The sequence below is a fragment of the Pungitius pungitius genome, chromosome 2 (genome assembly GCF_949316345.1).
Source record: "Pungitius pungitius chromosome 2, fPunPun2.1, whole genome shotgun sequence".
Taxonomy (NCBI): Eukaryota; Metazoa; Chordata; class Actinopteri; order Perciformes; family Gasterosteidae; genus Pungitius; species Pungitius pungitius.
In genome coordinates, this window is record NC_084901.1 from 17,143,938 (window position 1) to 17,162,046 (window position 18,109).

The window sequence follows — 18,109 nt, forward strand, 5'->3', positions numbered from 1 at the left end:
GGTCTCGGCCCCTCCTCTCCCGGGGTCTCACCGACAGGGTTCGAAATGAGGGGGATCTGGGGGGGTCCCGGACCCCCTATAAGTCATTAGGGACCCCCTATAAGAATTTATTTTTAGATTTTGGGGGGTCCCCGACAAATATTTTTAACATTAAAAATGATATGTCTTTAGTGACGTTTTATATTTATAACAATAATTAATTTATTTCCTAACCCGAATGGGCAGCAATCAGGGCAGCTAATAGCATCACAGATAGTTGTTGTGCTCTATGACGCAGACACGTAGGTTATTGTTTAACGCGGCAAAAACGAAGCTTCACAAAGAGTGAAATCCCTCATGAAAATCCTGTAAGTGCTTCGATTATGTTTATATCTCCATAATAATTGCTTATTATAGTAAAATATTTGGAGTTGGTGTTCCTATATCAAAAGTTGCATTAGTTTGTGCATAATGATTAGAAGAGTGCGTTAGTTAACGTTTCTTGCTGTATGTGTATGAAGCCAAACTGCCAGCTAACAGCAGACAGTTAGCAGTTAGCTAGACTAGTTATTCAAAGCTAGCAAACCAACATCATTGTCCAGTCAGTGATTACGAAAGATAGCGAGGACTTAATTCAAGTCTGTGAGTTTTGAATGGGAAAATGTCCTCCACGTGAATCGTGTAGATCCGAAGTTTTTTAGGGGGGGGGGGTCCGAGACCCGGTGCTACTACGGTACAGGTGTCTTAACGGCCGTTATCTACCAGACCGAATAGCAACTCTGATTTCGGTGCCTTATTTAGATGCCACTTAAATGCCTCCCGCTTCTCCCTGATGCTCCGAAAACGGACGTTAGAGGGAAGTGAAACAGCGCCGCACGGGACGCTAGTAAACACTACACTGGACAGCAGGTAACGTTAGCCTACCGTTAGCTAGCAGCTGAAGTATATATATATTTTAAATATGTCAATGGAGCAACCACGGTTAAAATACTGACAGCTAAACGGTGTAAAGTGTGTCTGTGTTTCACTGAACAGTCTGTAGCTGCCTGAAAAACACAGATGTTGCGTTCACGTGAAATTCGCCTCGCCAGCCTTATGCTGCATTCAAAGTTGTTGTAAAAGTACCCTTTTCCCATTGTTTTAGTTATAAGTTATTGTTATTACATTATTACTAATTCGTTTAATTTTGAGCTGACTATCTTTTCTTTTTTTTCACTAACTATAATATATATACTATATATAAAAACATTTTTGTGTTAGCACCCGGAAAATGTCGTTTTTTTTCTTTTGGGGGGGGTGGTTGTGATGGGGGTGTGTCCAGGGTAAATTGTGCCTTTGTTATACTTTTTTTTTAAACGTGTCCCTAAAGATTTGAGTTCAGGTTATAGATTGACTACTTTAAAACAAAGTAAACCATCTAATGTAGGTACAGTCTTTATAGACATCATTATTATTCAATCCAGCGGCTAGTTGTTTTACAAATCCCATTAACATAAGGGATGAGAAATGCCATTTGTACTTGATCAAACCCTTTGAAGGTGCATGGTGCTGCCATAATGGTGGATTTAGGTAACTTAGTTAACTTCCTTGCTCAAGGAAAGAATGACCTGTTATCCACTTTGTCATGTCAGGGATTTATATAAGGTGCTGTAACTTTGTTGGTCCAGAATTAGAGGGTTACCTGTTTGATTATAGCCAATCCACTTCTCCAGACACCACTACAATACTGGGACTAGCCCAAACCATGAAAAACAGAAAAAAAAGACCATTATCCCACCTTCAAAATATGTCAATATCATTTTGCCTTCAGTATATAGTGTAGCAAGGTATTCTTCAGTATTATTATAGTTACATTTTAGGGGACCCCCCAAAAGTCCTAAGTCATTTCGAACCCTGCTCACCGATGAAGCGTCCTCATCTCCACGTCTCTCTCTCTCTCTCGGAGGCCTCGCTTGCAGACAGCTGCCTGAGCGCCGTGCAATTTTTTCCAGGATGCTAACCGGGCGCACACTTGTCAGAGAGGATTGCGGCGCGAATCCCTGGGAAAAAGTGTTGATAAGAGGGAGATGGGGGGAACCAAGTCTCCTCCGGTAACTCACACCCTTCCTTCCTCCAAATCAACTCCACTCCTTTAAAGATGTGCTAAGGATCACTGTGGTCACTGATATTTTATATGGGGTCCGTTTGGGTGCAAAGAAAGACGAAATAAAGTTTACCTTCCTAGCAGACCCAGAGGACAAGTAGCATTGATTTTAGGTCTATTTGTGTCCACCTTATAAATGAAAGTATCTCGTTGTCGGTCCGGATTGGTGCCCAGCGTCTCCTCTTCCTCCCCAGCTGGTCTCCAGTGGGAGAATCACACACCGACTCGTAAATGTAACACCTACTTGCTTCCCTAATGGCCAGTTTAAAGGAACAAACGCCATAAATGCAGCTCCCATTGTCAGGAATGTTTAAATAAAACTTGCCTCAGCTGGAAAACAGAGAGAATACGCAATCTTCTACTAAACTGCTTAACTGTCTGAGAGACAGTCAAAAATAACTATGGTCAAATATTTAGTTTTGTCCTTCAGCTCTTTGCAGGCAACTCCCCTCACCAATATCCCAGATTCCCAGTAGATGGCTACTAATTAGGTTCTCTCTTTTTCTTTACAGTTGCTCCTCGTGACAACAACTTGGTGCAGGCCTTTTGTCCTTAAGTCTCCTCCAGACCACGTGAGGCTCGCATCCGATTGTGACTGGAAACTCGACTCCGTTCATGCGTAGAGGGGCCTGCTTATTTTAAGGTAAGCACGCCTCTTGAGCTTGAGCATAGTAGTTGTACTGTTAAAATCCTGTACTAATGACTCCTAACGACGCACTATAATGCAGCTCATCCGCCGCGTGTCATCGGCAGCGTCGTGCAGCATCCTTCCCTGTACCTTTTTCGCGGTGACCGATGTGTGACGGACAGCTAATCAGTGTTTTCAGGGCCACGGGAGCCGCAGAGTGCGTTTCTCATCCTACTCTGAGCAACATATGGCTGTTAGTCAAACCCTTCCTCTGCTTAAGCTGAGTGGACAGCAGGGGTTACGCAACAGTCTTACTCACTGTTTCCGTGTGTGTTTTTTTATTTCACTTTTCCATCCATAACGCCGTACACACACAAAAGGGGGCATATTCATCAAAGCTAATATAAGACGGGCGGTAAGCCGTTGTGCATCCCGCCCCCCCCCCCCCCCCCCCGGCAGCCGTGTTTAACAAGCTGAGTGGATTTAATAATTTGTGCTAACAAACGGCTCTCGGTCGTCCTCCGCTGGCGGCTCTCCTCCGAAGAACGAGCTGAGGGTTGGACTGCGAGATAACGGCGCTCATCTGACCCGGAGCTTTAAGGACGTCCTTCGGACCTTCGCTGTGTCAGCGGGCGGAGGGCCTTCTCTTTGAAGAGCAGGAGCGCAGCGGGAGGACAGTAACGAGGCTCCGATCTGCCCATTGAGAGGGTGACGAGCTCTGCGCTTTTATTGAAATGTCCTGAACAAAGACGGGTTTTTCTCCAGAATTTAACTTGGCAGGAGACCTGTCTACTACATTCAAAAGAAGGACCTGCTCAAGTGAGCAATTTTACATCTACAGTTTTTTTTTTTTTCAACTAAAGCAATAAATGTGATTAGACACGGCAACCGGTCGGTTTTTGTATTGGCGTAATGAAACATTGAATTTAGCTATTCGGGCCGTCGCCATCTTGGATTTTTTTGCAACCGGTGAACAGAGGTCACCGCGTTTGGGCTGCGGGGGGGGGGGAGTGCGGCAGAGATGCCGCATTTGCTTGTAGTGGTCGACACCGGACCCAACATCAAAACAGCTTCGCCATCCAGGAGAAAAATGCGACGACGATGCCAAAGGCAGAGGTTTTGTTTGTTTGTGTGCGGCGTCGCTGCGTTTTAATGGAGCATTGAGCTGCTCCCACGTCTTAGGGGAAGACTGATGTCTAATATGTCGTCCGGTGATTCATCAGGATCATTGAGCAAAAACAAGCCGATGAATCGGGAAAACGCAAGAAGCACACCTGGAAGGAAAGCCTTTCTGCTAGTAATTCATCCGGTTTCTCTAACCTCCGAGAGGCTTACTGTACAGTTGTTCTCCCCTTACCGTGTGTCTGTGTCTGTGTGTTGCGTGACTGCCCTGTTTTCCTCCCAAACCGCGAGGCAGTCACCAGCCGTCTCCTGTGCAGCAACGGCAGCGAATCCTAATGAGGGCGATGCGTGTTTGTGGACGTGTGCGTGACAGAGGGAGGGAGGTGGAAACGACAAAAAGGCCTTTCCCTGCGCACACAAAAGAAAATGTGCATATGTGTTTGTGAGCGAGTGAGTAACTGACAGATTTTAGAATGAAGGATAGTGCACATGTGCAGAGTGCATTGGCAAGTGTGTGTGTGTGTGTGTGTGTGTGTCTGTGTGTGTGTGTGTGTGTGTGTGTGCGTGCGTGCGTGCGTGTTTTGGCGGCATAGCGGAGGGGAATCCATCATCGTCAAGCTCCTATTGATGTGATTGTCAGACCCGGTGAGGAGCGATCACACTGAGATGCTCCACAAAGCACTCACTATAATTAGACACACACACACACACACACACACACACATACACAGGCACGCATGTATTGTGGGCCTGAATCTTTGAGGGCACTCACTCTCACGCACAGAAATTTGCTCAAACAAACAAACAAACACACACACACACACAACGTGACATGATTTACTCCAGAGTGACTCAGAGCAGTTTGTCATTTTAACCAAAAATAAAGTAACAGCTGCGTCCAAAGTCACTTCCTGTTTGCCGTCTGCTGCGCTGTATTCACCCTCCGAGCAGGCTTCCTGCACCGAGAGAAGGAGGCGGATTGCACCCTGTGCCTCACCTTTGCCAGGCGGTTAAACGAGCTGTCATGTGACCGCACACCTGTCCCTGATTGCACAACGTGGCGACAACCCGTGAGAGTGAGTGACGACTGTTTTTTTTCATTGAGCAAATCATTCTTGGGATGCAACATGCGACTCGCTTGGTTTCTGCTGAAAGGTTTTGGAATAAGCTTCACACTTAAGACAACTTTAAAGCTCTTAACGTCTTTGCTCAGCAGATCTATAGCAGGAGGGTCAAAGGTCAAGGGACGCGTGCCGTTTAAAACGCAGTTCACGTTGGTTAAATTTAGAAATGGAGGATATTTATTTGCAAAACCAAAACAAAAATGGTTAAAAAGTGGCGTTTTTATCATAAACTACAATCATTGGTGAACCAGTTAGTGTGTGAACAATAACACACACACACACACACACACACAACAATATTGTGGTAATTCACAGTCTGCACTCGTGCGGGTACATTAGCATGCTGCATACAAACCAACACGCATGCCCGTAAGCTGGTGGACATTTTATTCATGTCTCATACAATAAAGTGTGTTGATATATTATTTATCAGGACTGCGGCTTTTCCATATATTACAAATTAAAGCTACGAAGAAGACAAAATGCCCCTGGTCAAATTAATATTGACATTTCTACATTAAACATAACGAAATACAAAATACTTCTGAATTACAGAGAGAGGGAGCGAGCTTCATCTCCCTGGAGGGAGCCGCAGACAGATAGCATATGAAACAAAATATTAAAACGTACAAAATGTCCTGTGAAGCATGAAGAAGAGGAAGAGGGAGGCGTATTTAATCCGTGTGACTCACACAGTGTTCTGCCTTTTTGTTTCTACATGCATATTTGAGAGTGAAATCTGCAGAAGGCAGCCGGGCTCCGGTTGCTCATCTCGGCCTCTTCCTCTACGTCGGCTACATCTGTTCGCTCTGCCCCACGGGAGTACAGCTGGGCTTCGGCCTTCACGGGACAATAGGGAGGAGACGGGAGAGCGAGGCGGGGGATGAATGAGAGAGAGAGAGAGAGAGAGAGAGAGAGAGAGAATCTTTTCTGCTTTCATAAGCCCCACATGTCTTGCACACACAGTTCCAGAAGTCAGTGGTCTAATGTTGTAATTTAGATGAATACACCACAGGGCCGGACAGATCCTTGCTGTGCAGATGTTTGCCTGAACAAACCCCCGGTTCACTGCTGTTATTCTAACCAAGAGAAGAAAGGGAGGGGGAGAAAAAGGCAGGTTTGACCCAGAAAACCAGAAGTAATTGGACAATTATAACCAAGCAAAGCAGAATTAGAAATGTCCAGTCGCATCTGTGGTGCTGTGTAGCGGACACAGTCCGGGGTCCAAAATAACCAAAACGCTTCATGCATTTAGACCCGGTTCCCGGCCCAGGAATGAATGGACCCCGAGGCTTCGCACAGGGTTAGCTGAGAAGAGAGGAAGCGACGCACTGAGGTCAGCAGCTGTGCATAAGCCGATCGATGACGACATCACAGGGGCCTGCAGTGTGTCCGACATCAGCACTTGTCAGCCGGACGGAGAACTGAAGTGACTTCGATCAATCTGATCCTCACATCCGTCGTCAAAAGCATCGCCTTCGTTTGCAACATTTGAAGACACGTCTGTCTGAGATGTAAGATTTCAAGTTCACAGAAGGAAGCCCCATAGAACGCATTCACGACAGGTAAAGTGACAGGGACGTGCAAGGCCCTCTTTTCCATAGACAAATATATATATATATATACACTGTATATGTATTCAATTTGTACTATTTATTATATCAGCGAGAGTAAGGCTTCTTTAAAGCACAGAGACATTGTGTGGTGAAGTAGGTACTCAGAACCTGGACACACTTTTTTGCTGTTGGAGTGCAGCTCGAAGCACAAGTGTCTCCTCCTGGTGAGGATTAACTTCAGCCACAGCTTCCCTTCTGCAAACTGAGACAATACAGATGTTTGAGGACACGTTTTTAGCGTGTGTATATTAGCTTAAAGGTATCACTTAAAGGGACGGAAGATTACGTCAGACCTACGATCAGGACTAACTGACCACCAGGGGGCGACTCTTCTGGTCCCATAGAAATCTATGAGGAAACTACTCAGTCTTGATTTATTCCTTCAGTAAAGTTTGTAAACATGAGTTTATGGTCTCAGCCTCTAGTTTCAAGTCTTCTTTAATTCAGCATGATGTTCATTTAGTAAAGTATGGTCCATTTAGAGTCAAACAGACCATAGAGCAGGGGAAGATTTAGGGCGGGGCTACACACTGATTGACAGGTCTCTAGATCATAAAGCAGGGTAGTTTTGGGGGCATGGCTACATGGGGATTGACAGGTCTCAAACGGACCATGAATCAGGGGATCCTTTAGGGAAGGGGTACATGGTGATTGACAGGTCTCTAATAGGCCGTATAGCAGGAAATGCTTTAGGGCGGGGCTACATGGTGATTGACAGGTCTCTTCCAGAGACGTACACTATGGTCCCTTCCGTTTCATTGGCCGCAAAACATATGTAATCAAAGATGGCAACGGCCAAGAAGCCCAACTGGACATCAGTCCACCCACTGGCAGGTGATAATCCACCCCATCGCTGTCGAGTGGGCGTCGGGTGGGTTGTCGTGTTGGTATCGCCGTGACCAAGTGCGCCGCTTCTATTCACTGCGACTTCCTCCACCTCGTGTCTGTGTCTTGTGTCCCGACGCTGGAGGCTCCGGATCCGCCTGTATCTCCATTCAGCCTCAGCCGGGGCTGGTGCTCCAGATCCTCGACTCCCCGCTGTGCTATTTTGGACGCGCCTCCAGGAAGAAAACCTGCCCTATATTTTGAACAGCCCGGGTTGCGGGATGAGTTATTAAATGCTCTGCCATCTACACTCGGGGTCCACGTCGTAAACAGCTCTTTGGCCTCTATCGGTATCCCTTAAATGAGAAAGAGTTTTATTTTGTGCTGCAGCATTGCTTTCATAAACAGTATATACGTACATGTATGTGTATGAATTCCATGTGACTCACATACTTCGTGGCGTTCCCTCGGTATCCTGTGAGTAACGCTGAGAACCAGCAGGTTTGCATGCAGCCCCTCGGCAGGAAGTTAGCGTACACATTCTGACAAGGTCAGAGTTCATTTCACATTGTTCTGTCATTTGTCATCATTTTCCATCCAGAGAATGAAATACTTTCAGTTCTGTTCCCGCGGCAGACTTCCGTGTCTATTTTTTTTTGCTTCTTGGGTGCTGAATGAAGGGAGTTTACTAGTATCTGCAGTATTACTGGCTGACAACAACGGTTATGCTCCCGTGGTATCTGACAACGACCCACCAAGGTCGTGTTCGGCACCGCGGATTTTAAAGAGCAAACTGATGACGGACCAAAAGAAAAAAAACGGCATCCTGTCACATTCAAGGACGGATAAAGAGAAATAATAATATCTTTAATCCGGCTCGTCTCATTGTGTGTGAGAAGGCGTAGTTTATTCAAGCTTGTCTGCTAGTAATTATGTTTATGTTCAATTAATTGGCATTAGCATATTTGTGTTTACAGGCGCGCACACACACACACAGACGCAATGCCTCTTGTGCAAATGAGGAAATGTTATTAATGTACGTATCGGGCGAATCACAAAGTATGGATGAATGTTCCTGTGAAGCCTTCATGTACACGACAATATCTGCTGTATGTACGATGTTTCACGTGGTATTATTAGATGTGTCTTTACAATAGTAGGTAAAGACGTGTGTCTTGGGGTTTACTAGAAAGAAAACGTTATTTCAGGTGTAAAACTTTCAGAGGAGAGGCAACTTCAAACGCCAAGCGCGTATCGCTGTCACAGCGCCGAGACATTTGAGTCCGTGGAGAACACAATGGAAACTTCCAATCTGATTTAATTAACTCTTATCTTTAGGCCACGCGATTACAGAACATCGTCCAGACATAAACCCCCCAGATTATTGTATTTTTCTTTTTCTTTTTTTTTTACTTTACTTCAGTGCACTTGAGCACCTGAGGGAAATGTAACGGGATCCTGCTCCTGGCCCGTTGCATTATTCACGCATGGAGAGGTGGATTTTGGGAATTAGAGGTTTACGGTTCTCCACAAGATGCACGCGTGTGGGCCTTGCACTTCTGTGTGCATGCGTGCATGTGACTGTGGGGCCTCTCCTCCCACCTCCGTTCGCTGCATCACCTTGGAGATGGTTGCACCTGGAAGCAGATGGCGCCGTGACCCGAGTCCCGTCGGAGCGCCATCGGGTCTCTGTTCTGCTAATCTGTCCCGTCTGGCCCGACGCACAGCGATCAAAAACAGATGCTCAAGAGATTTTATCCATGTGTTCCCTAATATATTTTTTTAACGTTGATCTGATTTACACATGGAGAGCTGCTGTGGTCATCGGGAACTTCAACTCCAGCTGGTCCGCGCCCTCACAGCGAGGGCGGTGCATGCAGACGGACGGCGTTGCACCACCTGCTGCATTAACACGGAGGCGGCGACAAGTCCCCCGAAGGGAGCCTGTCGTGTGGAAAAAAGGCCAAAGAATTGTGAGCAGGATGGTTATTAGATGTCTGTCATCTCTGTAATGAGTTAAGGTAACAGATGAGGTCATTCTTTTCCAAAAGAAACATACAACCAAACAGCTTCAGTTAGAAAGCCTCCTTGTCTTGCTTTCTTCTATTTTTAGAAGCACTTCACTTCACGCTATCTATTGACACACTTTCACACACACACACACACACATACACAAGTTGACGTACACAAACATGTGTCCCAGTGGTGAGCGCTGTAGAAGTCTCTCCTTCAGGACTTAAGGGTGAAACCAGGACAGGGACCACGTAGCGCTGGAGAGGACACCTGTACGTCGTTCCAGCCGCTCAAACCTTCCAGCTCACTCGGGGCGAGGCAGCCGGGTTTCATGCAGCGTCTCCGAATTTGAATACAAGCCGCGATAAATTATTCAAACAGTTCAAGTGTGACTCTTGATCTCAGCAGGCACACAAACCGTTTGAGAGGATCAGCCCTTCACTCCACCGGCAAGACTCTAAAGAAGCCTAAATCCCAGCTCGGGGGTCCCGAGAGGAACCAGCGTGTACTTTAACTCTCGGTCTCACTGCCGAAGGAGTCTGTAGAAAACCAACAGATCGGATTTGGGAACTATTTCATGACCTGTCAGCACACTGGGTCGCCTATCGTTGTGCCTAAACATAAAATGCTGTGATATTGCGGTCAGAATTAGCTTTACAATTTAGTTCCCAAAAGTGAATGTTGCAGGAATAACCCTGTTGGCTTATACATTAGATTCTGAAATGCAACAAAACCATCGCAAGTGAGAAAAGCCGTGCTTCCTGATCTGATTGCCATGGTACTAACCTTTGGGACATTTAAATGGTAACAGAGCTATCGGAGGAATTACCATTAGACACAACAAAGGTGTCAGCACTCCATCCGCTCATCTCATGATGCTGCTGTTTTCCTCCCCCTACAGAGTGTGAGGAGTGCGATGTCAGGCCCCCCCCCCCCACCGCTCGTCCATCATGATTTTCGTGGCGGAGCTCTCAATAACTCAGCGGGCCCTCATGCGCCATGAGGCCGCAATTATGTCGACCGACAACTGCATTTTTCTGCCGAAGGAATAAAGTGCCGCGGGCCGCTGGGAATAATCTGACGGATGCAAACGAACGGATTGTTTCCCCCGCTGAGCTCGCTCCTTCAACCTGAAGTGAGGGGGAGGATCTGAGAGGTGGAGGGCGGGTTTAAAAGAAAAAGAATTAAGAATTTAAAAAAGGTCATACTGGGTGAGCTATTTTGAAAGGTTGGTACATGTCTGAGGATCGTGGGATGTGAACAATGCGGATGTGGAGGAATGAGGCTTCTGCCAGAAATGACTTGTTAATTGTGGTGAAGCTGCAGCATGCAGAGAAGTTCTGGAACCAGCAGTTCGATGGACATCGAAACCAAAGCCAGAGTCGGCTCGTCTCCAGCTTGATATTGAGGTCTGATTTTCACCTGAGGGGATCCCAACAAACTTTTCAACCTCGGCATCTCCAGACTGAAGCGTGGACTTGATTGACTGTGAATGATAATGGGTTCGCTTGTGTGACACCCGCTCAGCAGGACACAAGAGGGACACGGAGAAGCAGAGGTGATTTGCAGCAGGAGCTCACAGGTGCAGCTCACCAGTGATTAGTCTAAAAGTCCAACGTCATCATCATAGTGATTACACTCACACACAAATAGTAAATTCCGTCAATACTCATTGTGTACTAAACTCTTCATGGGAGACGTGGAACCAAGTTCACTTCCTGTTTTACTGAGAGAAAGAAGAGCAGGTTTCCACTTGAAGTCTTCATCCCACCTCTGACGCCTTTCACGGTTAATACATCATCACTTTTGCAGAAATCTGCTCAGGTAACCAGGAGTGGTCAACATGGTGCGTGAGGATTTCTCCTTGCTCACTTTCCTCTCACTCGATGGGAGACGAGGCTGATATCTGAAAATGAGAGATTTATGAATAAGATCCGCTTGGTACTACATGACACCTCCAGTGACTCCAGTGAAAAGGGACAAACATCCACGTGTGTCAATCGGGATGTTACTGCTGCGGGGGGATGTTTATGCAAATTACCTCTAAAGATGACTACAACAAAGTAAAGGGATCACATTTAGAACCTTTGACCTTTGCTGACTTCCGAGTTGTTAAAATGATGGATTCAATATTCCGGCCGTCATATCAAAAACGTCTGAGGGACGGACCCACAAAGACAGCGGAGGGGAGATTGGTTGACTGGGGACAGTGAGGAGGGGGTAGAGAGAGGCAGGTCTAGAGTGACGAGGGAGAGAGGGCACCACGGAACTATTCGTCAGTCTGGCTAAATTAAGCAGATTGCCCTTGGTGGTCCCCCGTGTGAATACGAAGAAATGTCCCTCTTAATGTGATTGCCAGCGGCGGCCTCGCTTTAACTCAAGGTTGAGGTTGGGTGATGCCGCTGTGTGTGTGTGTGTGTGTGTGTGTGTGGGGGGGGGGGGGGGGGGTGTTGCAGGAGAACATTTACAATGTGAGGATGCCAGTCGAGCATCAAGGAGAGCCGGTCAACCGCTTTGCCGTGTCGCATGCAGAGCAGACCTAGCCGTGCTAGCCAGGCTAACGGATATTTCTGCTAACCGGACCGGAGTCCAAAGGGTAAGGCGAGGAAGATTTTCACCTTTGGACCCAGGTGTCGGCCGGTGGTTTCCCCAGAAAACCGAGTACTCTTTATCCATGACCTTAAACAGGTTTCAGCCGGCATCTGTCAACTCGAAATGTGCCTTTGTTTTTTTTTTTATTCATTCATTATGTTTGGCTTTGGAATTACAAATCAACATGAGTTTGAATACCTGGTACTCCTGCACAGGTATGGCCAGTGGTGGCTGTGATTCAAACACCTCCAATAACACCAGAGCAAAGTCCTGGTCAAAATATTCTGCTCTGATCCATATCTGATAAGGTTAAGGCTTTTAGAAATAGCATTTTCCAGCCTGTCCATCGTGTGTAGGATTGTTTTCAACTTCACAGACATTTCCAATAACTTCAGAACACTCTGTAGTCCAAATGCGAAGAGCATCCGGCCTTCAAATGAGTTTCCATCTAACTTGCTTGACAAATGCATCTCCAGGCTTTTAATAAATATGTATTTAGCCAATTATCCACAGGAAGTCAAATAACCCTATTAAGACAATCAACCGGGTGCGCTAATGGCTGGTTATTAAAGTGCTAATTTTAAGGCGGGTCTCTCTTTGAACAATTACCTCATGGGAGCTAAAAGTAATTGGGACATTCATAAAAAGCAAAGCTGGAGGAGGCCCCGTGTTGTGAGTGCTCAGACAAACATTGAATCGCTGAATAAATAAAAGCGGCTCGGTCTGACCGCGAGGAAGGAGAGCGGCCGCGTTTAATGAGGATCTTCAAATGTTCAGTGAGGAAAACAGCATCGCACAGGAGAAATACACCTTCTAAACATGGATTGGAGATTCCAGGGCGGCATGCAATGTGGAATGTTATTGTAATAGGAATTTTAATTGGCCACGTAAAGAATTTTCTTTGCGTCTCGTTGTTTAATACTCGTTGGATTCTGTCGGTCGGGGTAATGGAATTCGGTCGAGCGAAATCAGATTCGGGCAAGTGATGCCTTCATTCTGCAAGAGAATGATTAGCCATGTTTTCTGTTCTGGGCCATCAGTTCTCAAGATAACGGGCTGTTGAACAAATGGCTTTTCAACGTCCGAAGGGAGGTTTCTTCACTGCCAGGTAACAGCATGGGGCCCATGTTTACTTCCTGTCAGCTGATTTCATCCCCATTCACTGCATAGAGAAATAAACAGGAACGCAACTGGAGTGTTTCCAACTGTGAAATGCTCTATTTGCGCTGAGAAATAACGGGTCATCAGAACAATGCCATATCACCCCCCCCCCCCTGTGCTGACAGAACATGGTCGACCTCGCTCTCTCTTTTCTACGTTTTGTTGAACGTGTTCAGAAGGAATGAACCCTCATTCTCACAGGCCTTTTTTTAACAGGGCACAGTCTGACTTACAGCAGGAAAAGCACAGGTGTTACTGATAAGATTAGCAACGGTTCTGCTCTTTTCGAGTGTCCCAGCAAGGCGTCAGAGAGTGGCAGTCAGCCAGCGTCGTACCGGGACCCCGAAACTTAAGCTACGCTAAAAGGAATTCAGCCTCCATTAACTCTATTATTTACACCGACGGTGACGCGGCAACACGACCGCTGTGTAAGAAGCCGCTCGGGGACACAGAGAGGGCTCCCCCCGGGCCACAGCTTTAACCAGGTGGGATTAGTGGCTGAACAGGTAGAGATAGAGAACAGAAAACTGTAAGACGGAGAGATGTGGTCGTCGTGCTGCAGTTGTATCATCTCGCTACGCTGGATCCATTTCAGATACCTGCCGTCCCTCCCTGCGACACTCACTGTTACAGCACTGCCTCCTGCAGCAGCCATCGATTATCTGCTCTGGTATGAAAAATGCTCCAGTTCAGTCCTCTCCTCAAGTCCTCCTCTGACGGCTCTGCGACGCGATGACCTTTAGTAATAGATAAATGTCACCAAGGACCACTGCTGAGCGCCGGCCTGCCCCGCAACCGTTGAAGTGACGAACGACAAGCCCCTTGTGTGCAGGAGATGATTCCACGAAGCGGAAAGACATGCACGCGAAGAACAAAAAAGAAGGGGGAAATAAACACAGGGCAGGAACGGAAACAGAAGTATGGCGCTGCTGCTCTCGGTCTCCTGGACTCTAAGTCGGTCGGAGCACTCGACTGTGAGAGGCTTTGCACACTCGTCTTTTTCCTTCTCTGGACTCAACTACCGGGTTCACCGGAGGTAGTCCGCCCGGGTCCAAGCTCCGTGTGGTCAGTTTAACACAATGCTGCACGGCTCATTCAGCTCGGACCAAAAGATGCCTTCTCTGGATTATTTTGCATTTGTAGCAATCGTACCAACGTTCAACGTAACAACTTTTATTTTCGTTTTTTACACAGGACACGAAGGTCCTGTTTGTTTGACCTACACCCCCAATCCCATCCGCACTTGTGTCTTGTACCATTTCACCTTCATACTTTCATTCATTTCTCATTTCATGAGACATCTAAAGACAAACGGAGAGCAAAGGGAACAAAACGCCTTTCCAGACATCTACAAAGCTTCACATTGAAAAATATCACAGGCAGATGGTATCGTGCACCCACACCCTAAGCTACACAATTAAGAAATCAATGGGCTTGATTACAGAACTGCAGTTTGTTTAAGTGAGTCAGCAGCCCATTGATACACTTCAACACGTCCTCACACAAATGCTTCACATAATGGAGCTTGGTCAGTGTCAATGTGCTTCAAACTATGACGCTCTTTGTTCCTCTCTAGTAGAAAAGAGCCCAAAATGGTAGAAAAGACACCAAAATTGCTCAAGAGGTCTGAGTAAAACAGAGAGCTGACTGACTCAAAGACCAGACGCTTTCACACTGGATTGAGTGGTCAAGCGAGCAAAGTGAAGACAAACGGGGGGGCGGGGGGTGTAAGACTTTGGATACCTCCACTCTCGTGCCTGCAGTAAATGCTTCTATTCCAGCACTGTAGACAGCTGTACACAAACCAAAGCACCCAAACAGACATCAGAAAGAGCCATCCGATGTGAGTCAAGTGCTTCAGAGGTGGGGAAGAAAAGCAGCGGAGCGAACTATGAGCTGACTTTTCTCTCCAGCGCTCCCACCAGCAGCCATGATGGGCGATGGTGGCGCATGGAGTAGCGTGGTGCGCCGGGACCCGGAAAGGTTGGTGGTTTGACTCCCGGCTGCTCCATGTGCCATGTCGAAGTGTCCCTGAGCAAGACACCCATCCCCCCAATTGCAAAAATCCAGGCAAAAATGTAACGCATGGGTTATAATGCAATGTAAGTCGCTTTGGATAAAAGCGTCAGTTAAATGGCATGTAATGACGGACGAGGTTAGCAGAAGGCTAAGCTAATCTCCCCCCACTCTCTGCGTGCACACCGCCTCGTGTTGTAGCTCCTCGGGCTCACGAACCACCGTCTGCCGCCTGAAAGCCTGGAGATGCACAGAAAGGCGACTGCTCGGAGGGGACTCATGTCCGCCTCCAGCTGGGACGTAAGCTGCCCGTCTGCCCGAGGGGCATCGGGCACAACGCGGGGATGATGATGCTCGCTCACGTTGCGTGTTGGGAGTTTTTAACCACTTCAGGGAATTGAACCATCACATTCAAGTCTCACAGCTGGTAGTTGGAGTCGCCCCACCCGCATCCATGTGTAGCTGATTACTGAGGGGGGGGGGGGGGGGGGGGGGGGATTCGCACCACTGCAAACGTTGACTGAAGTCCATCACCACCTGCTGCCACTATAAATAACTACCACTTTAGCCTGCATTTACATAAAGAGCTATAATGGCTGTGTAAAGGTTTAAATATTCATCTTTCCTGGCGTTCCACTTTGCTCTTCGCACTGAATTATATAAACCAAAACTGTCACTTTGAAAAGCAAGAAGGTTTTCTGTTTCAGGTTTGTTCGCTGACTCAGATGGAATCAAAAGGAACATCAATTTTCCTTCACAGCTCAAAATAAAACTAAAAGTTGAACTTTTAATGCCCCACGTTATATTATATGTTTTATTACATTTTTTTCTTTATTTTTGTTAAGTTTCGAATTCATCAATTTTTTAAAACCCCTGCTCCTTTTTCTAATATAACTTTAGTGTTTCATTTTCTGCTGTTGCTGCTTTTAATCTCTTATTGATTATGTCTCCTTCCTCACACGAGTAAAGCACTTTCTCCCAGAAAGAGAGAAGGAATAAACCCTCCCTTCTCTGAGCATAAGATAATCCCTTTTATATCAAATCTCTCTCTTGTCTGTGAAGTCGGTGTAAACTCAACAATAACTTCTTATTACTGTGTTTTCTCCCGAGGGGATCGATGCGTAAGAGACAGAGCCAGTGACACCTGCGCCGGCCAATCGGTGACGCGCTCTGGTGACCGCGCCGGCCAATGGCAGCGTCCCGGTGGGCGTGTCTTGTCGGCTGCGAGGTGCGTTTTTTCGGAGTTTGCTAAATGACTGCAGCAAGAAAACTCAGTGTCGGAGCATCACGGAGGCTGGCTGCTCCGTCTACGGCGTACCTCCGCGCGCGTGAAAGTGCGTCCTGAGTGCGTGCGTGCGTGCGACGGTTAAAGGGCCAGTGTCACTGGCGCTCTCCTCTCCATGGAAGACGGTCCACGTCGGTCCGACACGCAGCTCCCTGCGCTTTAACACTTGTCTCTCGTCACCCCTGAGGGGCTCCGCACATTCTTCGCGATTCCTCTTTTCCCTTCTTTCTTTACATTTTTTCTGTTGTTCTCTCCTCCAACGGAAGCGGCGCCCGGATGGGAGCGGATGCGCAGCGCAGCAGCGGCGGCCGGCGCGTCTCCAACTTGAGCACCACCAGACAATGGGAGTAGCTGAGCCGTGCTGCCTCAGCGCCAAGTACCACCACTACTTCTACTACTACTACTACTACAACGACTCGCCCCTGGGAGACAATTGCGCGGAGAAGAGCGAGCAGCAGCGGCACGAGGTAAAGAAGGAGGAGAGGGAGAAGAGGAAAAGGAGGCACACTTCCCTCCCTGAGCGGCGGCGGCGGCAGCGCCGGGACTCCCGCCACAGCGGCCGATACGCGCGGGACCAGAGCCACGCTCCGGCTGCCTCTGGGATGCGCGCGAGAGACACACCTGCAGATCTGAGAAAAGGCTCCCCTCTGTGTGGAATATAACGCATGCACAGCTTGGCCAGACCTTTGGAGACGCCGAGGCAGCAGCAGCCAGCAGCCCGGGGTTCTTTTCCTCTTTTCTTTTTCGGCCTCTCTCCGCCTCCTGAAGGAATATGTCTTATTTCCTCTGCAACCGCTGTGGATCGCACAGACTGGACTTAAGAGTAATTGGTTGTAATTGCGTGTCAATTAGCAGCAGCCTGTGAGCGGCTAGCCTCCTCTCGCGACCCCCCCCCCTCTCTCTCTCTCCCCCCTCCCACCCATCCGAAAAACCTGGACGAGCCCCCCCGCCCCCGGCGCCCCCTTTCCCCCTCCCGCCGGTGCCTCTGTCCGTGGTCCTGAACGCAATCTCAGGGGTTGGATTTCGAAGATTTTTTTTTTCTTTTCCCGCCGGGTTCACGTTGGCGGCGGCTAAAGGCGCGCAGAAGCGGACACGAGCATGATTCCATGGCCGGTGAGGTCATGAGCATCCCGCGGCTCAGCACCGGCGACCCTGGGATTTGAAACACGCACACACGCACACACACACACAAACATTTTCCGGCTCACCTTGGAGGTCATAAAACACAACCCCCCTCTCCCCTCTCCTCCTCTTCCTTCTCCTTTTCCAACACTAAAGGATTTTTTGGAGGTTTTTTTTGGAGAGAAGTGACCCCCCCCCCCCCCCACCCCGCCACCTTTCTTGTCAGCAACACCTGCACCCTCCTCGACCCCCCACACGCCCCCCCCCCCTCCAAACAAAATGAGACTGGCAAAAATGTGCCGACTAAACGCGCTGTGGATCTATTTGTGGGAAACGGTTGTGTTTTTCAGGTAAGCAGAGGCATGAAATGGACTTCCCATAATCATGATGTGTGTGTAATATGCTGTGGATTTTGATAACATTGGAATTTGCATTTTTATTGCTTTGCGACGTGAGTGGAAACCCGAGGTCCCTTTAGAAGGG

At 47.7% G+C, this 18,109-nt stretch overlaps 1 protein-coding gene across 1 annotated transcript in view; it reads left to right on the forward strand.

Annotated features, from left to right (window-relative positions):
* Positions 1-17,495: 17,495 nt before the first annotated feature.
* glra1 (glycine receptor, alpha 1) overlaps positions 17,496-18,109 on the forward strand; it is a 65,566-nt gene continuing 64,952 nt past the window's right edge. The window contains exon 1 of the mRNA XM_062558671.1: positions 17,496-17,976. Within this exon, the coding sequence (XP_062414655.1) occupies positions 17,906-17,976 (71 nt within the window). The 5' untranslated portion in view covers positions 17,496-17,905. The remainder of the gene's footprint in view (positions 17,977-18,109) is intronic.